This window comes from Salmo trutta, chromosome 32 (genome assembly GCF_901001165.1).
Source record: "Salmo trutta chromosome 32, fSalTru1.1, whole genome shotgun sequence".
Lineage (NCBI taxonomy): Eukaryota > Metazoa > Chordata > Actinopteri > Salmoniformes > Salmonidae > Salmo > Salmo trutta.
In genome coordinates, this window is record NC_042988.1 from 41,334,060 (window position 1) to 41,359,664 (window position 25,605).

General features: G+C 47.0%; 1 protein-coding gene across 9 annotated transcripts in view; it reads right to left on the reverse strand.

The window, feature by feature from the left end:
- Positions 1–1,029: 1,029 nt before the first annotated feature.
- The window catches only part of si:dkeyp-72e1.9 (syntaxin-binding protein 4), a 120,948-nt gene continuing 96,372 nt past the window's right edge, over positions 1,030–25,605 (reverse strand). For 4 of the 9 annotated variants that reach the window (XM_029729150.1, XM_029729148.1, XM_029729147.1 and 1 more), the window contains exons 12-22: positions 23,499–23,593; positions 15,208–15,304; positions 12,183–12,310; positions 11,625–11,717; positions 6,146–6,313; positions 3,297–3,347; positions 2,938–3,081; positions 2,550–2,666; positions 1,907–1,956; positions 1,592–1,783; positions 1,030–1,420 (exon numbers count right to left, since the gene is read on the reverse strand). In XM_029729150.1, the coding sequence (XP_029585010.1) occupies positions 1,354–1,420; positions 1,592–1,783; positions 1,907–1,956; positions 2,550–2,666; positions 2,938–3,081; positions 3,297–3,347; positions 6,146–6,313; positions 11,625–11,717; positions 12,183–12,310; positions 15,208–15,304; positions 23,499–23,593 (1,202 nt within the window). In that variant the 3' untranslated portion in view covers positions 1,030–1,353. Of the gene's footprint in view, positions 1,421–1,587; positions 1,784–1,906; positions 1,957–2,549; positions 2,667–2,937; positions 3,082–3,296; positions 3,348–6,145; positions 6,314–11,622; positions 11,718–12,182; positions 12,311–15,207; positions 15,305–23,498; positions 23,594–25,605 lie in introns of all 9 variants that reach the window. The other 5 variants (XM_029729151.1, XM_029729155.1, XM_029729152.1 and 2 more) reach the window with 5 other exon arrangements.

A 25,605-nucleotide genomic window follows, 5' to 3' on the forward strand; every position in this document is an offset into this window, starting at 1 on the left:
TGTGTGTGCGTGTGTGTCTGCATCAGTCAGAAGATGTGGAGAAGGACATCAAAGGAGAGTGCAATATTTCTTTCAGCTGAAAGATTTACAAGGTTTTATAATAACAGCAAAGGCAGACGTCTCTGCGTCGCCATGATAGCTCGTGCAGGTCCTAAAGCTTCTTCCTCGGTATCCGTAACAGAAAACTGGCTTTTCCAATACAAAATCATCTTCAAAACAGACAGACAGTTCATCAGAGCACTTCAGTATAAGGGACAAACAGTTTCTGTACACAGAGTCATCACCATGGTGAGACGCTTTGGATCAGGGCACATTGTCCACGTTATATATATATATATTTTTCTCTCTCTCTCTCTCTCTCTCTCTCTCTCTCTCTCTCTCTCTCTCTCTCTCTCTCTCTCTCATACACATACAGGGCACTTACTGTACCCATGGCGATACAGCTGTGGCTAGAGACAGCTAGGGCTAGGTTCTAATGCCCTAGCCTGGCTTCCTCTCCTCACCTCTGGGAAAGGTTGTGAGCAAAAATACACATTTCTGTCCTCTGTCAGATAACGAACACAAACGTCTTCATCTCTCTTTGTATCCTTGAGGACCACTGATACCAAAAATAAACGGATGGAACCAATTTGATGAGCAGTCAATGTCATACCGGCAATTTCAATGTAACTATCCGGTCTCTCCAGATTTCAGTGGTCAGGAAGGATACAAGGAAATAGGATACAAGGAAATAGGACATGAGAGAAGGAATCTTTTATAGAGTATTGGAACTCAGGGATAGAAAGGTTCAGTGCATCATCATCATCATCATAGCTCATGCTGTACGTAAGTACATCTACAAACCCAACAGTATCGCCTTGGCTTTGTAGTGCTGTCTAATCGGCTACGGCAAGCTCTTAGGAACAAACTGAACTGCATCTACAAGTCTCTGTCATTTCACCTCAAAACCTGCTATCCTTCCCAGTCACTCCCAGTTGAGAATCTCCCCTTCGTTCATATTCTGACAAATGCTAAATATCAACAGACAAATGTAAGTACACATAGAGCTGTATTAGAAAACAGATAAACTAGAACATTTTGCAGTTAATCGGTAAAGCAATCCCAGACTGAAGCCTCAACTAATGACAGTAGTTAATTTTTAAAGAGTTGTAAGTGTTTTTTTTTTTTTACGCACACTGGATAGCATCCTACATACAGTCTGTCTGGTTGTCTCTCTCAATTTGTCTGTCTGTCTTTTAAAGGGTTGTTGGTAGTTTTTAGGTAAAGGTAGTCAGCCAAGCACAGTGTTCTTCTGAACCTAGTCCCCAGCCATGTTGTTCTTTTGACGTCCTTGTAACGTTCTCTGAACGTTCTCTACTGGTGGCGCTTGTCTTTGGCTGGAACTTCTGTAGGAGATGTCTGAGCCTGTGAGCTATGAGGGCTGAGGGAGAGAGGGAGATAAGGGAAGAAGGAGAGGTGAGGGAAGAGAGGAAAGAGTGGACGGTAAGGAGGAGAGAGGAGAGGGAAGACTATGGCTATCAAATACTCAGAGGCCATATTCCATCTAGATACAGATGGGTTGTGAGTGGAAGTGCTGATCATACATACTTACTGTGTTGGGTCCATGGCTGGATCAGGTGGTTCACCCCCCTCTGAGTCACTGAGAGGGGCTGTATCATCGGTGCTGCTCAGGGATCTGACCCCCTCCACCAGCTCCCTGGCCTCTGCAGCTAACTGGCAGGCTGGGTCTGGGATGGGAGAGGGGGTCTCTGGACTGTCTGTGGCTGGAGATGTCCTGTTACTCCTATTAGTACAAGGAAGCATACATACATACACACACCCTCCGGTCATATCAACAGACTGTCAGAATGAACAAACATTTGAAGAATTGTCATAAAGGAGTTACATTTGGAAGATAAGCACTTACCCATTTTCCATTCCAAACAAGCTGGGGGTGGTGAGCACTTTGTGAACATTCTGAGAAATAAACACAGTCAGCCAGTCAGCCAGCCAGTCAGTCAGCCAGTTAGCCAGCCAGCCAGTCAGTCAGCCAGTCAGTCAGCCAGTCAGTCAGCCAGTCAGTCAGCACAGAAATCCACATACATAAAACTAGAAAGTAGTGTTGAACCACTAGGTGGCAGTACAGGTTCAGAACATAACAGAGCATGACCAGAGAGGCGTCAGCTAGGGCTCACAGGTAGGTGTGTTACAGAACCTGTGTGACTGTGCTTACAGTTGAGAGGTGGACAGGTAGTGTTGTTGTAAAGGTGTGTTACAGGTGTAATGTTACCTGTGTGAAGTCCAGTAGTTAGTTGTATGAGAGGTGGACAGGTAGTGATGTTGTAAAGGTGTGTTACTGTGTTACAGGTGTAATGTTACCTGTGTGAAGTCCAGTAGTTAGTTGTATGAGAGGTGGACAGGAAGTGATGTTGTAAAGGTATGTTACTGTGTTACAGGTGTAATGTTACCTGTGTGAAGTCCAGTAGTTAGTTGTATGAGAGGTGGACAGGAAGTGTTGTTGTAAAGGTGTGTCGGGGGTGAGTCACAGGTGTGTTACAGGTGTAGTGTACCTGTGCGAATCCCAGTAGTTTCTTGTTGGAGATCTCCAGGTGTCTTCTGCTCAGCTCAGACTTCCTCAGCTGACAGTCAATCATCGACAACTTCCTGTTTAACTCCATCACATCTTCCTGGAGTATAACACAGAATCAATTCCTGTTTAACTCCATCACATCCTCCTGACTAGTGCTGTCCTGCTGGGTCACAGTGATTTATGGTAGAAAAGACTAGTGTTGTCCTGCTGGTTCACAAACAATTGTCTGGAGTGTTTCAGAAATGGAGAGGTCTGCTGCCCTCCACTGCAACCAACCTGCACATCTTTGTCTGCTTTGTCATCACTTGTGTCTGAGGCCCACCCAGACGACACTAGTCTTTTCTTCCATAAATTGGTTTTAAGTCTACCTTAGTAGCTTCCAGACCCTTCTGTTTCTTGCCCGCCAGTTGGTTCTTCAGGTCTTTGATCTCAGCCTCTAGCAGTGTAATGACCTCTTCATAGTCCTGCTCTGCACTGTTACTCTGTCTGTCTCTCTGCACCGCCTCCGCTACCTGCAGGGGTAGAAGATGAAGAAGTACCCAAGGTCTAACGGAAATTCAACTTGGGACACATACTGTACACATAGAGGTTGGAGCCGGGGGGGGGGGGGCAGCCGTACTGCAGACATTTACATGAGGACACATACTATACACAGAGAGACCATGGAGCAGCTGTGGGGGTGAAGTCTCTTGTCTTGTTTAGGGGTTTATTAAAGGATAAATATTACCTGCAGACGAGTCTTCAGACGATTGTTCTCCTCCACCGTCGCACACGCTTTCTGATGGAGGGAGAGGGAATGAGGGCGGGAAGGATGGAGAGAGGGAGGGAATGAGTGAAGGAAAAAGAGCAAGAATGAGAGTGTGTTAATACAACTATGCCTGGCAAAGATAGGATAAGATGCGATACGCTGCGATGCGATACGGTGGGATTTGATACGCTGGGATACGCTGCGATACGGTGGGATACGGTGGGATACGATACGGTGGGATACGGTGGGATACGATACGCTGCGATACGCTGCGATACGCTGCGATACGGTGGGATACGGTGGGATACGGTGGGATACGATACGCTGCGATACGGTGGGATACGGTGGGATACGGTGGGATGCGATACGGTGGGATACGGTGGGATACGGTGGGATGCGGTGGGATGCGATGCGGTGGGATGCGGTGGGATGCGGTGGGATGCGATACGCTGCGATACGCTGCGATACGCTGCGATACGCTGGGATACGGTGGGATACGGTGGGATACGATACGCTGCGATACGGTGGGATACGGTGGGATGCGATGGGATGCGATACGGTGGGATACGGTGGGATACGGTGGGATGCGGTGGGATGCGATACGCTGCGATACGGTGGGATACGGTGGGATACGCTGGGATACGCTGGGATACGCTGCGATACGGTGCGATACGGTGCGATACGGTGCGATACGGTGCGATACGGTGGGATACGGTGGGATGGGATACGGTGGGATACGGTGGGATACGGTGGGATGCGGTGGGATGCGGTGGGATGCGATACGCTGCGATACGCTGCGATACGCTGCGATACGCTGCGATACGGTGGGATACGATACGGTGGGATACGGTGGGATACGATACGGTGGGATACGGTGGGATACGCTGCGATACGGTGGGATACGATACGCTGCGATACGGTGGGATACGGTGGGATACGCTGGGATACGGTGGGATACGATACGCTGCGATACGGTGGGATACGGTGGGATACGCTGCGATACGATACGCTGGGATACGATGGGATACGCTGCGATACGGTGGGATACGGTGGGATACGGTGGGATACGCTGCGATACGATACGCTGCGATACGCTGCGATACGATACGCTGCGATACGGTGGGATACGGTGGGATACGCTGGGATACGGTGGGGTGGGATACGCTGGGATACGGTGGGATACGGTGCGATACGGTGAGATGCGGTGGGATGCGGTGGGATACGGTGCGATACGGTGCGATACGCTGGGATACGGTGCGATACGGTGCGATACGGTGCGATACGGTGGGATACGGTGGGATACGGTGGGATACGCTGGGATACGGTGGGATACGGTGGGATACGGTGGGATACGGTGGGATTCGGTGGAATACGATACGCTGCGATACGGTGGGATACGGTGGGATACGGTGGGATACGCTGCGGTGGGATACGGTGGGATACGGTGGGATAGGATGGGATACGGTGGGATACGCTGGGATACGGTGGGATACGATACGCTGGGATACGGTGGGATAGGATGGGATACGGTGGGATACGCTGGGATACGATACGATACGGTGGGATACGGTGGGATACGCTGCGATACGGTGGGATACGCTGCGATACGGTGGGATACGGTGCGATACGGTGCGATGCGGTGCGATGCGGTGCGATGCGGTGCGATACGGTGGAATACGATACGCTGCGATACGGTGGGATACGGTGGGATACGCTGCGGTGGGATACGGTGGGATACGGTGGGATACGCTGCGGTGGGATACGGTGGGATACGCTGCGGTGGGATACGGTGGGATACGGTGGGATACGATGGGATACGGTGGGATAGGATGGGATACGGTGGGATACGCTGGGATACGATACGCTGCGATACGGTGGGATACGGTGGGATGCTGCGATACGGTGGGATGCTGCGATACGGTGGGATGCTGCGATACGGTGGGATGCTGCGATACGCTGCGATACGCTGCGATACGCTGCGATACGCTGCGATACGCTGCGATACGCTGCGATACGCTGCGATACGCTGCGATACGCTGCGATACGGTGGGATGCGATACGCTGCGATACGGTGGGATGCGATACGCTGCGATACGCTGCGATACGCTGCGATACGGTGCGATACGGTGCGATACGGTGCGATACGGTGGGATACGGTACGCTGCGATACGGTGGGATACGCTGCGATACGGTGGGATACGGTGGGATACGGTACGCTGCGATACGGTGGGATACGCTGCGATACGGTGGGATACGGTGGGATACGATACGCTGCGATACGCTGCGATACGGTGGGATACGCTGCGATACGGTGGGATACGCTGCGATACGGTGGGATACGATACGCTGCGATACGGTGGGATACGATGGGATACGGTGGGATACGGTGCGATACGGTGGGATACGGTGGGATACGGTGGGATAGGATGCGATACGGTGGGATACGGTGGGATACGGTGGGATACGCTGCGATACGGTGGGATACGATACGCTGCGATACGGTGGGATACGCTGCGATACGGTGCGATACGGTGCGATACGGTGGGATACGATACGCTGCGATACGGTGGGATACGGTGGGATACGGTGGGATACGGTGCGATACGGTGCGATACGGTGCGATACGGTGGGATACAGTGCGATACGGTGGGATACGATGCGATACGGTGGGATATGATGCGATACGGTGGGATATGATGCGATACGGTGGGATATGATGCGATACGGTGGGATATGATGCGATACGGTGGGATATGATACGGTGGGATACGGTGCGATATGATACGGTGCGATACGGTGCGATACGGTTGAGTCTGGTTGTCACTCACCTCTGAGGTGTTGTGTAGCTCCTCCTCCAGGGTCGACTTGCTGTGCTCTGTGTCCTGGGGTAGTGTAGGAAAACCAGCAGGTTGACTGACCTGGGGTAGTGTAGGAAAACCAGCAGGTTGACTGACCTGGGGTAGTGTAGGAAAACCAGCAGGTTGACTGTGATTGGACTGTGAACAAAGTTGAAGCCAATTCAATGTTACTCTGATACACATTGCACATTGTAACTTTGTAAAATAGTAACATTGTATATTTAAGCAATAAGGCCCGAGGGGTGTGGCCAATATAAACTCAGCAAAAAAAGAAACGTCCTCTCACTGTCAACTGCGTTCATTTTCAGCAAACTTAATGTGTAAATATTTGTATGAACATAACAAGATTCAACAACTGAGACATAGATTGAACAAGTTCCATAGACACGTGACTAACAGAAATGGAATAATGTGTCCCTGAACAAAGGGGGGGTCAAAATCAAAAGTAACAGTCGGTATCTGGTGTGGCCACCAGCTGCATTAAGTACTGCAGTGCATCTCCTCCTCATGGACTGCACCAGATTTGCCAGTTCTTGCTGTGAGATGTTACCCCACTCTTCCACCAAGGCACCTGCAAGTTCATGGGCATTTCTGGGGGGGAATGGCCTTAGCCCTCACCCTCCGATCTAACAGGTCCCAGACGTGCTCAATGGAATTGAGATCCGGGCTCTTCGCTGGCCATGGCAGAACACTGACATTCCTATCTTGCAGGATATCACATACAGAACGAGCAGTATGGCTGGTGGCATTGTCATGCTGGAGGGTCATGTCAGGATGAGCCTGCAGGAAGGGTACCACATGAGGAAGGAGGATGTCTTCCCTGTAACGCACAGCGTTGAGATTGCCTGCAATGACAACAAGCGCAGTCCGATGATGCTGTGACACCGCCCCAGACCATGACGGACCCTCCACCTCCAAATCGATCCCGCTCCAGAGTGCAGGCCTCAGTGTAACGCTCATTCCTTCGGCGATAGACGCGATTCTGACCATCAACCCTGGTGAGACAAAACCGCGACTCGTCAGTGAAGAGCACTATTTTCCAGTCCTGTCTGGTCCAGCGATGGTGGGTTTGTGCCCATAAGCGACATTGTTGCCGGTGATGTCTGGTGAGAACCTGCCTTACAACAGGCCTACAAGCCCTCAGTCCAGCCTCTCTCAGCCTATTGCGGACAGTCTGAGTACTGATGGAGGGATTGTGCGTTTCTGGTGTAACTCTGTCAGTTGTTGTTGCCATCCTGTACCTGTCCCGCAGGTGTGATGTTCGGATGTACCGATCCTGTGCAGGTGTTGTTACATGTGGTCTGCCACTGCGAGAACGATCAGCTGTCTGTCCTGTCTCCCTGTAGTGCTGTCTTAGGTGTCTCAGTACGGACATAGCAATGTTTTGCCCTGGCCACATCTGCAGTCCTCATGCCTCCTTGCAGCATGCCTAAGGCACATTCACGCAGATGAGCAGGACCCTGGGCATCTTCTTTTGGTGTTTTTCAGAGTCAGTAGAAAGGCCTCTTTGGTGTCCTAAGTTTTCATAACTGTGACCTTAATTGCCTACCGTCTGTAAGCTGTTAGTGACTTAACGACCGTTCCACAGGTGCATGTTCATTAATTGTTTATCCTCCCTGGGCAAGGTGGGACGTTTGCATCCCACCTAGTCAACAGCCAGTGGAATCGCGTGGCGCGAAATACAAATACCTCAAAAATGCTTTAACTTCAATTTCTCAAACATATGACTATTTTACACCATTTTAAAGACAAGACTCTAGTTAATCTAACCACATTGTCCGATTTCAAAAAGGCTTTACAGCGAAAGCAAAACATTAGATTATGTCAGGAGAGTACCCTGCCAAAAAAAAAAAATCAGACAGCCATTTTCAAAGCAAGCATATGTTTCAAAAACCAAAACCACAGCTAAATGCATCACTAACCTTTGATGATCTTCATCAGATGACACTCCTAGGACATTATGTTATACAATACATGCATGTTTTGTTCAATCAAGTTCATATTTATATCAAAAAACAGCTTTTACATTAGCATGTGATGTTCAGAACTAGCATACCGACCGCAAACTTCCGGTGAATTTACTAAATTACTCACGATTAACGTTCACAAAATACATAAATTATTTTAAGAATTATAGATACAGAACTCCTTTATGCAATCGCGGTGTCAGATTTTAAAATAGCTTTTCGGCGAAAGCACATTTTGCAATATTCTGAGTACATAGCCCGGCCATCATGGCTAGCTAATTTGACACCCACCAAGTTTGGCCCTCACCAAACTCAGATTTACTATAAGAGAAATTGGATTACCTTTGCTGTTCTTCGTCAGAATGCACTCCCAGGACTTCTACTTCAACAACAAATGTTGTTTTGGTTCCAAATAATCCATAGTTCTATTCAAATAGCTCCGTTTTGTTCGTGCGTTCAGGTCAGTATCCGAAGGGTGACGCGCGAGCGCATTTTGTGACAAAATGTTTCTAAATATTACATTACCGTACTTCGAAGCATGTCAAACGCTGTTTAAAATCAATTTTAAGCTATTTTTCTCGTAAAATAGCGATAATATTCCAACCGGGTGACGTTGTATTCATTCAAAGAGAGAAAGAAAAACATGGAGAATTCACATGAACACGCATCTCCAGTGTCACTGTTCTCAGCCCGACCACTCACAAAATCTCCTGCTGTTTTTTGCCCAGAGACTGGAGAGACGTCATTCCACTTTCTGGCGCCTTCTGAGAGCCAATGCAAGCCTTAGAAAATGTCACGTTACAGCAGAGATGCTGTATTTTCGATAGAGATGCCACAGAAGGAGAACAAATTGTCAGACAGGGCACTTCCTGTATGGAATCTTCTCAGGTTTTGGCCTGCCATATGAGTTCTGTTATACTCACAGACACCATTCAAACAGTTTTAGAAACTTTAGAGTGTTTTCTATCCAAATCTACTAATTATATGCATATTCTCGTTTCTGGGCAAGAGTAGTAACCAGTTTAAATCGGGTCAGTTTTTTATCCGGCCGTGCAAATACTGCCCCCTAGCCCCAACAGGTTATGGTTCATTGAACAAGCATGGGAAACCGTGTTTAAACTTTTTACAATGAAGATCTGTGAAGTTATTTGGATTTTTACGAAATATCTTTGAAAGACAGGGTCCTGGAAAAGGGACGTTTCTTTTTTTGCTGAGTTTACAACGGCTAAGGGCTGTTCTTAGCACGACACAATGCGGAGTGCCTGGATACCATACACCACAAACCCCAGAGGTACCTTATTGCTATTATAAACTGGTTACCAAACTAATTAGAACAGTAAAAACAAATGTTCTGTCATTTCAGCCAATCAGCATTCAGGGCTCGAACCACCCAGTTAATAATTGTATATAAACATTTACAAGTGTACATATACTGTACATGGTGTATGAAAATGAGGATTGTTGCGAAATAACAACTAACACTGAACAAAAATATAAATGCAACATGCAACAATTTCAAACATGTTCCTGAGTTGCAGTTCATATAAGGAAATCAGTCAATTTAAATAAATTCATTAGGCCCTAATATATGGATTTCACATGATTGGAAATACAGATATGCATCTGTTGGTCAGAGATACCTTAATAAAAAACAATCAGTATCTGGTGTGACCATTTGCCTCATGCAGCGCAACACATCTCCTTCACATCGAGTTGATCAGGCTGTTGATTGTGGCCTTTGGAATGTTGTCCCACTCCTCTTCAATGGCTGTGTAAAGTTGCTGGATATTGGCGGGACCTGGAACACTGTTGTACATGTCAATCCAGAGCATCCAAAACATGCTCAATGGGTAACATGTCTGGTGAGTATGCAGGCCATGGAAAAACTGTTTATATTCAGCTTCCAGGAATTGTATACAGATCCTTGTGACATGGGGCCATTCATTATCATGTTGAAACATGAGTTGATGGTGGCGGATGAACGACACGACAATGGGATATCTCAGTATGTCTGTGCATTCAAATTGCCATCAATAAAATGCAATTGTGTTCGTTGTCTGTAGCTTATACCTGCCCATATCATAACCCCACTGCCACCATGGGGCACTCTGCTCACAACGTTGACATCAGTAAACCGCTCGCCCACACGACACCATACACGCTGTCTGCCATCTGCCCAGTACAGTTGAAACTGGGATTCATCCGTGAAGAGCACACTTCTCCAGCGTGCCAGTGGCCATTGAAGGGGAACATTTGCCCACTGAAGTCGGTTACAACGCCGAACTGCAGTCAGGTCAAGACCCTGGCGAGGACGACGCAGATTAACTTCCCTAAGATGGTTTCTGACCGTTTGTGCAGAAATTCTTCGGTTGTGCAAACCCACAGTTTCATCAGTTGTCCGGGTGGCTGGTGTCAGACGATCCCGCAGGTGAAGAAGCCTGATGTGGAGGTCCTAGGCTGGCGTGGTTAAACATGGTCTGCGGTTGTGAGGTTAGACGTACTGCCAAATTCTCTAAAACAATGTTGGAAGCGGCTTATGGTAGAGAAATTATGGTAGAGAAATCTGGCAACAGCTCTGGTGGACATTCCTGTAGTCAGCATGCCAATTGCACACTCCCTCAAAACTAGAGACATTTGTGGCATTGTGTTGTATGACAAAACTGCACATTTTAGAGTGGCCTTTCATTGTCCCCAGTCCAAGGTGCACCTGTGTAATGATCATGCTGTTTAATCAGCTTGTTGATACGCCACACCTGTCAGGTGGATGGATCATATTAGCAAAGGAGAAATGCTCACTAACAGGGATGTAAACAAATTTGTTCACAATTTGAGGGAAAAGCTTTTTGTGCGTATAAAATGTTTCTGGGATTTTTTATTTCAGCTCATGAAACACGGGACCAACACTTTACATGATTTTACATTTACATTTACGTCGTTTAGCAGACGCTCTTATCCAGAGCGACTTACAGTAGTGAATGCATACATTTCATACAATTTCATACATTTTTAATTATTATTATTTATTTTTTTTTTATTTTTTTTGTGCTGGCCCTCCGTGGGAATCGAACCCACAACCCTGGTGTTGCAAACACCATGCTCTACCAACTGAGCTACAGGGAAGGCTATGATGCATTTATTTATTTTTTCAGTATAATTATAAATATATATTATGTTATTTGTTCAACATTTCATTTCAGTATGATTTATTACATTGACATATTTTGTTATAAATTAAAAAGTTATTAATTATGTTGAGAAAAGCTATTAGACTGGAACTACGCACTGTACGTGTACACAAACCCACAAAGTGGTTATAACACTATCAGTTGCAGTGGATATGTGAAAATGAGTGTTAATAAAGTTTGATGTAATTGAATGTGATATTCACAGCACTCTCTCTTTCTCTCACAAACACACACCCACAAACATGCGCGCGCACACACACACACACACGTGATGTTTGAACAGGAGTGTAAGTTCACCTTGAGTTGTTTAATCTGGTTCTGCAGCTGTTTCACCTCCGTCTGAAAGTGTTCCAGTTCTTCACTACTGTAGGAGCATTCTGAATCAAAGGTCTGATACACAACACAGCAATAACGTTAGACTGGAGCTACGCACTGTACGTGTACACAAACCCATGCACACACACACTCATGCATACAATGATGTGAGAAGCACACCCTTCATCTGACAGGGAACATTACAATGGAAGTTTAAGAGGAAGGCAGCTCTCAAAGACTCTCTGTGTGTGTGTGTGTGTGTGTGTGTGTGTGTGTGTGTGTGTGTGTGTGTGTGTGTGTGTGCGCGAGACAGGGACCGTCACAATGAAGCTCTTAAAGACATCTTTGATGATTCTCTTGTGCTACTGCAGGGTGTAAATCTCCTCGAAGAAACACGGTCTGTAAATCCTCTTCACTAACTCAAACTTCACAAAGTAACACAAGCCTCAAAGTCAGGAGGAGCCTCAAGGACTCCATAACAAGAACTTAATACACCCAGTACTTTGAAACAAGCAGCACAAGTCAATGTTGTTTTCTTACCGGGGAGTGGAAGGCAGAGGTGTCCATCAAGCTAGCTGCTTCGTGATAGGAGAACATGAACTCTTTCTGCCCTAGTCCCGCCTTCTCCAGATTCTCTTGGTAGACGTTGCGTGTGGCCTCAACGAAGTCTGCCCGGCGACAACAAACACAAAAGAAGAGTTATACTCTGCATAAAACATGAGGAGCCAATCAGAACCCCTATTCCCTATGTAGTAGCTTGTGAATAAGGAGCCATCGAGGACACAGACTATGTCTGAACAGGTTAAAGGGATATTGGTGTGACTGGGATGGTTTGGGGTCAAGTCCATTTTAATTCAGTTCAAGTTTCCTCAATGCTTCTCTATGAGACTTCTTATTGTGTAGAAATGTTGTTTATCCCCTGAATTGACTGAATTGAAATGGATGGCGTCGACAGACATGGCTGCTCTTTTTCTAGCGCCTAAGCAACTTTGCAGTATTCGTTTTTTGTGTGTGTTTTATTTAGCTCAGAACGGTTTTTTTTTTGCGGCGGTAACTCACCAGCATTTCGACCAGAAATACGACTTTCCTGAATTGGATCCTTTGTTTGTAACCCCTAAGGCGATTTAACTTATCCCAGAGGCTGCTCCAAGATGCTGCCGGTGGAAAAGAGGTATTCGGAGTGGACTTTTAGTTTGACTTAACACGCATGCACACCATCCAATGCTTCCTAGTATATTACTACATAATGTTCAGTACCTGGACAATAAAGTAGATGAGCTCAGGGCGAGGATCTCCTTCCAGACAGACATCAGCTACTGTAACATACTCTGTTTCACAGAATCATGGCTCTCTCCAGATATACTGTCCCCGTCCATAGAGCCAGCTGGGTTCTCAGTACATTGTGTAGATACAAATAAAGAACTCTCCGGGAAGAATGATTAACATCTCATGGTGTGATTGTGGTAACGTACAGGAACTCAAGAACCTTTTGTTCACCCGACCTAGAATTCCTCACAATCATTACCTCCCGAGAGAATTCTCTTCGGTCATCGTCACAGCCGTGTATATTCCCCCTCAAGCCGTTACCATGACAGCCCTCAAGGAACTACACTGGACTTTGTGCAAAATGGAAAGCACATCATCCTGAGGCCGTATTTATTGTAGCTGTGGACTCTAATAAAGTAAATCTGAGGAAAACGCTTCCGAAGTTCTATCAACACATTACCTGTAGTACTAGTGCTTCAAAAACTCTGGACCATTGTTACTCTCCCTTCCGGGATGGCTACAGGGCCCTCCCCCGCCCTCCCTCCGGCAAATCAGATCACAACTCCATTCTGTTCCTCCCTTCCTATAGGCAGAAACTCAAACAGGAAGTACTGGTGCTAAGGTCTATTCAACGCTGGTCTGACCAATCGGAATCCATGCTTCAAGATTGTTTGATCACGCGGGCCGGGATATGTTCCCGGGTTGCCTCTGAGAATAACATTGATGTATATACAGACACAGTGACTGAGTTCATCAGGAAGTTTATAGGGGATGTTGTTCCCACTGTTACGATTAAAACCTATCCAAACCAATAACCGTGGACAGATGGCAGCATTCACGCAAAACTGAAAGTGCGAATCACAGCATTTAACCTCGGCAAGGTGACTGGGAATATGGTTGAATACAAACAGTCCAGTTATGTCCTCCGTAAGGCAAACAAACAGGCAAAACATCAGTACAGAGACAAAGGCAATTCAACAGCTCAGACACGAGACATATGTGGCAGGGACTCCAGACAATTACGGATTACAAAGGGAAAACCAGCCACGTCACCGACACCGACATCTTTCTCCCAGACAAGCTAAATACCTTCTTCGCCAGCTTTGAGGATAACACAGTGCCACCGACACAGGCCGCTCCCGAGGACTCTGGGCTCTCGTTCTCCATGGCCGAAGTGAGTAAGACGTTTAAGCGTGTTTACCCTCGCAGGGCTGCCGTCCCAGACAACAACACCTCCACTACGCTGATCCTCAATACAGGGGCCCCACAAGGGTGTGTGCTCAGCCCCATCCTGTACTAGACGACACAACAGTGGTAGGCCTGATTACCAACAACAACGAGACAGCCTACAGGGAGGAGGTGCGGGCCCTGGCCGAGTGGTACCAGGAAACTAACCTCTCCCTCAACGTCAACAAAACGAAGGAGCTGATCGTGGACTTCAGGAAACAGCAGAGGGAGCACACCCGCATTGACATCGACGGGGCCGCGGTGCAAAATGTGAAAAGCTTCAAGTTCCTCGGCGTACACATCACTGACAATCTGAAATGGTCCACCCACACAGACAGTGTGGTGAAGAAGGCATAACACCGCCTCTTCAAACTCAGGAGGCTGAAGAAATACTGTATATATATATTTATTCTCCGGATTCAGACATTGCTCTTCCTAATATTTATATATTTCTTAATTCCATGAATTTACTTTTAGATTTGTGTGTATTGTTGTGTATTGTTAGATATTACTGCACGGTTGGAGCTAGGAATACAAGCATTTAGCCTGCTAAATATGTGTACGCAACCAATACAATTTTATTTGATTTGAATTGACCCCAAACCCTGTTAACTTTGATGACGATATACCTCTGTAGGACACGGTTCCCTGTGGGTCAGTGGTAGCTATGGTGACAGTAGGTGTGTGGTAGCTATGGTGACAGTAGGTGTGTGGTAGCTATGGTGACAGTAGGTGTGTGGTAGCTATGGTGACAGTAGGTGTGTGGTAGCTATGGAGACAGTAGGTGTGTGGTAGCTATGGAGACAGTAGGTGTGTGGTAGCTATGGAGACAGTAGGTATGTGGTAGCTATGGTGACAGTAGATGTGTGGTAGCTATGGAGACAGTAAGTGTGTGATAGCTATGGTGACAGTAGGTGGGTGGTAGCTATGGTGACAGTAGGTGGGTGGTAGCTATGGAGACAGTAGGTTTGTGGTAGCTATGGTGACAGTAGGTGGGTGGTAGCTATGGTGACAGTAGGTGGGTGGTAGCTATGGAGACAGTAGGTTTGTGGTAGCTATGGTGACAGTATACCTCCGTAGGACACGGTTCCCTGTGGGTCAGTGATAAGACTTTGTCTCAGCTTCCTCCTCTTCTCCTCCGTCACGTCCAGACCCAGGTACGACAACGCCTGGTGGGGGGCGAGAGAGGGGAGAGAGAGAGAGGGGAAAGAGAGAGAGAGAAAGAGAGAGAGAGGGGAAAGAGAGAGAGAAAGACAGAGAGAGAAAGGGGAAAGAGAGAGAGACAGGGGGACATAGAGAGGGGGGAAAGAGAGGGGGGAGTGAGAGGGGGAGCGAGACAGAGGAGAGAGATGTAGAGAGAAAGAGTTAATAAGAATTTAAATCTCACATTATGGTAAATCCCTGCTCACTGAGGATATGGTGTACGAGAGACAGTACATCTTGTCAGGGTATTACAAAATAAAACCCTCTTCTGTGTGGTTGAAGTCTCAAATCCAGCAGGGGGCAGTATAACAGCAGTATTATACCACAAATCTCTCTTCTTGAACTTGGTTGTCCTGAAGACAACTTCTACTACCTGTTTTTCTCTCCCTCCCAACCCTCTTTCTCTATCTCTCTTTATCTCTCTCTCTTTCTTTAAATATATATATATCTCTCTCTTTATATATATATATCTTTATTTATATATATATATATCTCTCTCTTTATATATATATATATATATATATATATCTCGCTCTCTTTATATATATATATCTTTATATATATATATATATCTCTCTCTTTATAGATATATATCTTTATATATATATTTATAGATATATGTATCTCTCTATATATATATATATATCTCTCTCTTTATATATATATATCTCTCTCTATATATATATATATATATATATATATATCTCTCTATATATATATATCTTTCTCTCTCTTTTTATATATATCTCTCGCTCTTTATATATACATATATATATATCTCTCTATATATATACTGCTCAAAAAAATAAAGGGAACACTAAAATAACACATCCTAGATCTGAATGAATGAAATAATCTTATTAAATACTTTTTTCTTTACATAGTTGAATGTGCTGACAACAAAATCACACAAAAATAATAAATCGAAATCCAATTTATCAACCCATGGAGGTCTGGATTTGGAGTCACACTCAAAATTAAAGTGGAAAACCACACTACAGGCTGATGATCCAACTTTGATGTAATGTCCTTAAAACAAGTCAAAATGAGGCTCAGTAGTGTGTGTGGCCTCCACGTGCCTGTATGACCTCCCTACAACGCCTGGGCATGCTCCTGATGAGGTGGCGGATGGTCTCCTGAGGGATCTCCTCCCAGACCTGGACTAAAGCATCCGCCAACTCCTGGACAGTCTGTGGTGCAACGTGGCGTTGGTGGATGGAGCGAGACATGATGTCCCAGATGTGCTCAATTGGATTCAGGTCTGGGGAACGGGCGGGCCAGTCCATAGCATCAATGCTTTCCTCTTGCAGGAACTGCTGACACACTCCAGCCACATGAGGTCTAGCATTCTCTTGCATTAGGAGGAACCCAGGGCCAACCGCACCAGCATATGGTCTCACAAGGGGTCTGAGGATCTCATCTCGGTACCTAATGGCAGTCAGGCTACCTCTGGCGAGCACACTCTGGCTACCTCTGTGCGGCCCCCCAAAGAAATGCCACCCCACACCATGACTGACCCACGGCCAAACCGGTCATGCTGGAGGATGTTGCAGGCAGCAGAACGTTCTCCACGGCGTCTCCAGACTCTGTCACGTCTGTCACGTGCTCAGTGTGAACCTGCTTTCATCTGTGAAGAGCACAGGGCGCCAGTGGCGAATTTGCCAATCTTGGTGTTCTCTGGCAAATGCCAAACGTCCTGCACGGTGTTGGGCTGTAAGCACAACCCCCACCTGTGGACGTCGGGCCCTCATACCACCCTCATGGAGTCTGTTTCTGACCGTTTGAGCAGACACATGCACATTTGTGGCCTGCTGGAGGTCATTTTGCAGGGCTCTGGCAGTGCTTCTCCTGCTCCTCCTTGCACAAAGGCGGAGGTAGCGGTCCTGCTGCTGGGTTGTTGCCCTCCTACGGCCTCCTCCACATCTCCTGATGTACTGGCCTGTCTCCTGGTAGCGCCTCCATGCTCTGGACACTACGCTGACAGACACAGCAAACCTTCTTGCCACAGCTCGCATTGATGTGCCATCCTGGATGAGCCACTGGTGTGGGTTGTAGACTCCGTCTCATGCTACCACTAGAGTGAAAGCACCGCCAGCATTCAAAAGTGACAAAAACATCAGCCAGGAAGCATAGGAACTGAGAAGTAGTCTGTGGTCCCCACCTGCAGAACCACTCCTTTATTGGGGGTGTCTTGCTAATTGCCTATAATTTCCACCTGTTGTCTATTCCATTTGCACAACAGCATGTGAAATGTATTGTCAATCAGTGTTGCTTCCGAAGTGGACAGTTTGATTTCACAGAAGTGTGATTGACTTGGAGTTACATTGTGTTGTTTAAGTGTTCCCTTTATTTTTTTGAGCTGTGTATATATATACAGTGAGGGAAAAAAGTATTTGATCCCTGATGATTTTGTACGGTTGCCCACTGACAAAGAAATGATCAGTCTATAATTTTAATGTTAGGTTTATTTCAACAGTGAGAGACAGAATAACAACAAAGGTCATAGGCAGCATTTCTCCTCCTCCAAACGCAGCAAGTTGAGCTGATGCCAAAGAGCTCCATTTTGGTCTCATCCGACCACAACACTTTCACCCAGTTGTCCTCAGAATCATTCGGATGTTCATTGGCAAACTTCAGACGGGCATGTATATGTGCTTTCTTGAGCAGGGGGACCTTGCGGGTGCTGCAGGATTTCAGTCCTTCACGGCGTAGTGTGTTACCAATTGTTTTCTTGGTGACTATGGTCCCAGCTGCCTTGAGATCATTGACAAGATCCTCCCGTGTAGTTCTGGGCTGATTCCTCACCATTCTCAAGATCATTGCAACTCCACGAGGTGAGATCTTGCATGGAGCCCCAGGCCGAGGGAGATTGACAGTTCTTTTGTGTTTCTTCCATTTGCGAATAATCGCAACAACTGTTGTCACCTTCTCACCAGGCTGCTTGGCGATGGTCTTGTAGCCCATTCCAGCCTTGTGTAGGTCTACAATCTTGTCCCTGACATCCTTGGAGAGCTCTTTGGTCTTGGCCATGGTGGAGAGTTTGGAATCTGATTGATTGATTGCTTCTGTGGACAGGTGTGTTTTATACAGGTAACAAGGTGAGATTAGGAGCACTCCCTTTAAGAGTGTGCTCCTAATCTCAGCTCGTTACCTGTATAAAAGACACCTGGGAGACAGAAATCTTTCTGATTGAGAGGGGGTCAAATACTTATTTCCCTCATTAAAATGCAAATCAATTTATAACATTTTTGACATGCGTTTTTCTGGATATTTTTGTTGTTATTCTGTCTCTCACTGTTCAAATAAGCCTACCATTAAAATTATAGACTGATCATTTCTTTGTCAGTGGGCAAACGTACAAAATCAGCAGGGGATCAAATACTTTTTTCCCTCACTGTATATCTCTCTCTCTCTCTTTATATATATATATATATATATATCTTTATATCTATCTTTCTCTCTCTCGTCCTGGCATTCATTCTTTCTCATAAAACAAGTGAGATTACTCTTCAAACATATAATATTATATTCTGTTTTATATATTCTGTTGTTCAATCATTTGAAAAGAATATAGTCTTCATGATTGAGATCATAGTATAATGTGTCTGTGTGTTATTCAACCCAAACTAACCCTGTCTCTGTTGCATGTCACCACAGTGAACCAGTACAGTAAAGCTGTAGGGCATTGTGTCTGTGTGCGACGTTAAAGTGCTCCCTCCTGCAACGCAACTCGTACCAGGCAGGAACCAGAGCTAGGGAGCAGGGACTAGAGCCACAGCCAGGGCCTAATCCCATTAATGAGACTGTGCTAGATTAGGGTCAGTCACAGACTGAGTGAGATTAAGATTAGATTAAAATCACTGCTAAACAACTGCAGTGGACGTCCGTGACAAAACTACAGGCACACAGAGATACAGGGGAGTATACGGTGGTGGAATGGAGAGAGAGAGAGAGAGAGAGAGAGAGAGAGAGAGAGAGAGAGAGAGAGAGAGAGATACAGGGGGAGTATACGGTGGTGGAATGGAGAAAGAGATAGAGATACAGGGGGAGTATACGGTGGTGGAATGGAGAGAGAGATAGAGATACAGGGGGAGTATACGGTGGTGGAATGGAGAGAGAGATAGAGATACAGGGGGAGTATACGGTGGTGGAATGGAGAGAGAGATAGAGATACAGGGGGAGTATACGGTGGTGGAATGGAGAGAGAGATAGAGATACAGGGGGAGTATACGGTGGTGGAATGGAGAGAGAGATAGAGATACAGGGGGAGTATACGGTGGTGGAATGGAGAGAGAGAGAGAGAGAGAGAGATAGAGAGATACAGGGGGAGTATACGGTGGTGGAATGGAGAGAGAGATAGAGAGATAGAGAGAGATACAGGGGGAGTATACGGTGGTGGAATGGAGAGAGAGAGAGAGAGAGATACAGGGGGAGTATACGGTGGTGGAATGGAGAGAGAGAGATAGAGAGAGATACAGGGGAGTATACGGTGGTGGAATGGAGAGAGAGAGATAGAGAGAGATACAGGGGGAGTATACGGTGGTGGAATGGAGAGAGAGAGATAGAGAGAGATACAGGGGGAGTATACGGTGGTGGAATGGAGAGAGAGAGATAGAGAGATACAGGGGGAGTATACGGTGGTGGAATGGAGAGAGAGAGATAGAGAGAGATACAGGGGGAGTATACGGTGGTGGAATGGAGAGAGAGAGAGAGCAAGAGATATAGAGAGAGATACAGGGGAGTATACGGTGGTGGAATGGAGAGAGAGATAGAGGTACAGAGATACAGGGGGAGTATACGGTGGTGGAATGGAGAGAGAGAGAGAGCGAGAGAGATGGAGAGAGATACAGGGGGAGTATACGGTGGTGGAATGGAGAGAGAGATAGAGATACAGAGATGCAGGGGGAGTATACGGTGGTGGAATGGAGAGAGAGGAAAAAAGGAGATTATATACAGTAAAATAATGCCATGGAATTCTAAGCAAATCTTGTCTGCTAAATTAACTAATGTAGCCCACAGCCATATGACATAGCCAGATCAGGACCTAACATAAGAACAACTCAGAGTATACTATTCTGTTCTTCTGAAATAGACTACATTCTCTTCATATCATGTTTCCTGTCTAAAATAAAGAATGGATTTATTGTGAAGGTGTAGGCTATATTACATGGATTTATTAGACTTTTAAATATGTAGATGTTCCAAAGGTCTGCATCAGTGGTTTGTAGGCTGTGTGTGGAAGCCAGGAGATGTTAAATGTGTTTGTGTTAATTACGGTCAATGTGACCAACAGTTATTTGCTTGACAATCACTATCTAACGCAATGTCGTGACCGCCACAGGGCTATGACTGACCCAAACTTAAGGAAAGCTTTGACTATGTACAGACTCAGTGAGCATTGCCTTGCTATTGAGAAAGGCTGCCGAAGGCAGAGAAGACAGGCTATGTGCACACTGCCCACAAAATGAGGTGGAAACTGAGCTGCACTTCCTAACCTCCTGCCAAATGTATGACCATATTAGAGACACATATTTCCCTCAGATTACACAGACCCACAAAGAATTTGAAAACAAAACCAATTTTGATAAAATCCTATATCTATTGGGTGAAATACCACAGTGTGCCATCACAGCAGCAAGATTTGTGACCTGTTGCCTCAAGAAAAGGGCAACACGTGAAGAACAAACACCATTGTAAATATAACCTATATTTATGTTGATTTATTTTCCCTTTTGTAACTACTTGCACTAGTTACAACACTGTATATTGACAAATTGACATTTGAAAACCTTTGTGAGTGTTATGTTTACTGAAAGAGCGCAAGAGAGAGAGTGAGAGAGACAGAGAGAAAGAGAGAGAGAGAAGAGAGAGAGAGAAAGAGAGACAGAGAGAGAAAGAGAGAGAGAGAAGAGAGAGAGAGAGAGGGATGGGAGGATGGGGAATAGAGAGAGGGATGGGAGTATGGGGAATAGAGAGAGAGATGGGAGGATGGGGAATAGAGAGTGAGATGGGAGGATGGGGAATAGAGAGCGAGATGGGAGGATGTGGAATAGAGAGAGGGATGGGAGTATGGGGAATAGAGAGAGGGATGGGAGGATGGGGAATAGAGAGGTATGGGAGTATGGGGAATAGAGAGAGGGATGGGAGGATGGGGAATAGAGAGAGGGATGGGAGTATGGGGAATAGAGAGAGGGATGGGAGGATGGGGAATAGAGAGAGGGATGGGAGGATGTGGAATAGAGAGAGGGATGGGAGTATGGGGAATAGAGAGAGGGATGGGAGTATGTGGAATAGAGAGAGGGATGGGAGGATGGGGAATAGAGAGCAAGATGGGAGGATATGGAATAGAGAGGGATGGGAGTATGGGGAATAGAGAGAGGGATGGGAGGATGGGGAATAGAGAGGGATGGGAGGATGTGGAATAGAGAGAGGGATGGGAGTATGGGGAATAGAGAGAGGGATGGGAGGATGTGGAATAGAGAGAGGGATGGGAGGATGGGGAATAGAGAGCGAGATGGGAGGATGTGGAATAGAGAGAGGGATGGGAGGACGGGGAATAGAGAGAGGGATGGGAGTATGGGGAATAGAGAGAGGGATGGGAGGATGGGGAATAGAGAGAGATGGGAGGATGTGGAATAGAGAGAGGGATGGGAGGATGGGGAATAGAGAGAGGGATGGGAGGATGTGGAATAGAGAGAGGGATGGGAAAATGGGGAATAGAGAGAGATGGGAGGATGTGGAATAGAGAGGGATTGGAGGATGGAGAATAGAGAAATGGGAGGATGTGAAATAGAGAGCAGGATGGGAGGATGGGGAATAAAGAGGGATTGGAGTATGGGGAATAGAGAGAGGGATGGGAAAATGGGGAATAGAGAGAGGGATGGGAGGACGGGGAATAGAGAGGGATTGGAGGATGGGGAATAGAGAAATGGGAGGATGTGAAATAGAGAGCAGGATGGGAGGATGGCGAATAGAGACAGGGCTAGTTTTTATTTTTATCAAACATTTATGTAACTAGGCACTCATCAGGGCTAGTTCATCAGAGCAGACACTAGGGACTCACCAGGGCTAGTTCATCAGAACAGACACTAGGGACTCACCAGGGCTAGTTCATCAGAACAGACACTAGGGACTCACCAGGGCTAGTTCATCAGAACAGACACTAGGGACTCACCAGGGCTAGTTCATCAGAACAGACACTAGGGACTCACCAGGGCTAATTCATCAGAACAGACACTAGGGACTCACCAGGGCTAGTTTGTCTGAGCAGACACTAGGGACTCAACAGGGCTAGTTTGTCTGAGCAGACACTAGGGACTCATCAGGGCTAGTTCATCAGAGCAGACACTAGGGACTCACCAGGGCTAGTTCATCAGAATAGACACTAGGGACTCATCAGGGCTAGTTCATCAGAGCAGACACTAGGGACTCACCAGGGCTAGTTCATCAGAACGGACACTAGAGACTCACCAGGGCTAGTTCATCAGAACAGACACTAGAGACTCACCAGGGCTAGTTCATCAGAACAGACACTAGGGACTCACCAGGGCTAGTTTGTCTGAGCAGACACTAGGGACTCATCAGGGCTAGTTCGTCAAGGCAGACACTAGAGACTTACCAGGGCTAGTTCGTCAAGGAAGACACTAGGGACTCACCAGGGCTAGTTTGTCTGAGCAGACACTAGAGACTCACCAAGGCTAGTTTGTCTGAGCAGACACTAGGGACTCACCAGGGCTAGTTCATCAAAGCAGACACTAGGGACTCACCAGGGCTAGTTCATCAGAACAGACACTAGGGACTCACCAGGGCTAGTTCATCAGAGCAGACACTAGGGACTCACCAGGGCTAGTTCATCAGAGCAGACACTAGGGACTCACCAGGGCTAGTTCATCAGAACAGACACTAGGGACTAGGGTCCAGTTTGTCAGACTTGAAGCATACGTGGGGGTCCAGACAGACAGACAGACAGACAGACAGACAGACAGACAGACAGACAGACCGGCAGCCAGATAGGCAGCCAGACAGCTAGACAGACAGGCAGCCAGCCAGACAGACAGGCAGGCAGCCAGATAGGCAGCCAGACAGCTAGACAGACAAGCAGCCAGACAGACAGATAGACAGACAGCCTAACATGCAGGCAGAAGGCAGAGGTGGACTCACCAGGTCCAGTTTGTCAGACTTGAGGCGTATGTGGGGGTCCAGGGTGATCTTGGGTTTGGCTGCAGCCAACACTGTTCTCTGGGTGGGGGCTGAGCCTGCAAGGAGAGAGGAAAAGACAACTGTAGTGTTAAAGTCTGTATTGGAGGGGCTATACGGGGTGGTATTAAACACTGTCCTGTCACCTCTGAGCAGAATTTGTCATGTTCTGTTCATTTCCAGATGATTCTACACTAACACACCACAGACACGGCTGTTTTTACACAATGGTTGTTCTGCTGTTTCCTCTCACAGAGTATCTGTCAATTATTAACTACTGTTAACAACCATAGTCTCAGAGGGAGGGAGAGAGGTTCAACGAGAGAGAGAAAGAGAGACAGAAAGAGAGATAGGGAGAGAGGGCGAGGGAGAGAGAAAGAGATAGGGAGAGAGGGCGAGGGAGAGAGACAGCGACAGGGACACCGAGTGCTACTATTCATTTAATGGTTTGTCTGTCCCAGTTTGTGTGTGAGTGTGAGTGTGAGTGTGTGTGTGTGTGTGTGTGTGTGTGTGTGTGTGTGTGTGTGTGTGTGTGTGTGTGTGTGTGTGTGTGTGTGTGTGAGTGTGTGTGTGTGTGTGTGTGTGTGGTGTTATGTTAGGGTGACCCCCTGCTGCGGCTGATATTTTCTGATTGCTTTGCCTGCCTCATCCCTCCCTCCCTCATCGCTCTCTCGCTCTATCCCTCCCTCCCTCTCTCCCTCATCGCTCCCTCGCTCTATCCCTCCCTCATCCCTCCCTCCCTCCCTCTCTACCTCATTGCTCCCTCGCTCTATCCCTCCCTCATCCCTCCCTCATCGCTCCCTCTCTATCCCTCCCTTCCTTCCTGACTCCATCTCTCTCCCTCCATACCTTTATCCCTCATCCCTACCTCCATGTCCCTCTCTCTCTCCTCCCTCCCTCCCTTCTCCCTCTCTCTCCTCCCTCCCTTCTCCCTCTCTCTCTCTTCCCCTATCCAATGAGGGTATTTAGCAACCTCCTGGGTGACAGGTGGGTTTCCATGACAACAGGGAGGGGGCGGGGGTAGTGAACAGCAAACCTGGTTTCAAAAAACAGATAAAGCAACACCTCATGGAACAACGCCTCTCCCCCATGTGACCTGCTTGTTGTGTGTATGTACTGACACGTGTAACTGATAGATACACACACACACACTACATGTTAATGTTTTAAATGGATGTAAATTGTAAAGTATTTTGTCTGTAATGTCTTTTTGGTTATGTGTCTGACCCCAGTACGACTAGCTGTCTCCATTGGCGTTGGCTATTAGGTTCCTAGTAAATCTCACCTAAATAATGACAAGCTTACTCTGTTTCCTTTTACCTCCTTTCCCTCTCCTGTGTCCACCTCCTTTTCCTCTCCTGTGTCCACCTCCTTTCCCTCTCCTGTGTCCACCTCCTTTCCCTCTCCTGTGTCCACCTCCTTTCCCTCTCCTGTGTTCACCTCCTTTCCCTCTCCTGTGTCTACCTCCTTTCCCTCTCCTGTGTCCACCTCCTTTCCCTCTCCTGTGTTCACCTCCTTTCCCTCTCCTGTGTCCACCTCCTTTCCCTCTCCTGTGTCCACCTCCTTTCCCTCTCCTGTGTCCACCTCCTTTCCCTCTCCTGTGTCCACCTCCTTTCCCTCTCCTGTGTCCACCTCCTTTCCCTCTCCTGTGTCCACCTCCTTTCCCTCTCCTGTGTCCACCTCCTTTCCCTCTCCTGTGTCCACCTCCTTTCCCTCTCCTGTGTTCACCTCCTTTCCCTCTCCTGTGTTCACCTCCTTTCCCTCTCCTGTGTTCACCTCCTTTCCCTCTCCTGTGTTCACCTCCTTTCCTTCCCTTTTTCTCATCTATTTATTTCTCTCTCTCATCTTTCTCTCCTCCATCTTTCTCTCCTCTTCTTCTGCCCTTATTGAAACACGTTTCATCCCATCACAACGGGAGTGTTTCACTTTGACCTGATACAGCAGGTGGCAGCTGTATCAAACCAGGAGTATTACTGCAAACACTACACACACACACACACACACACACACACACACACTACACTACACTACACACACACACACACACACACACACTACACACACTACACAC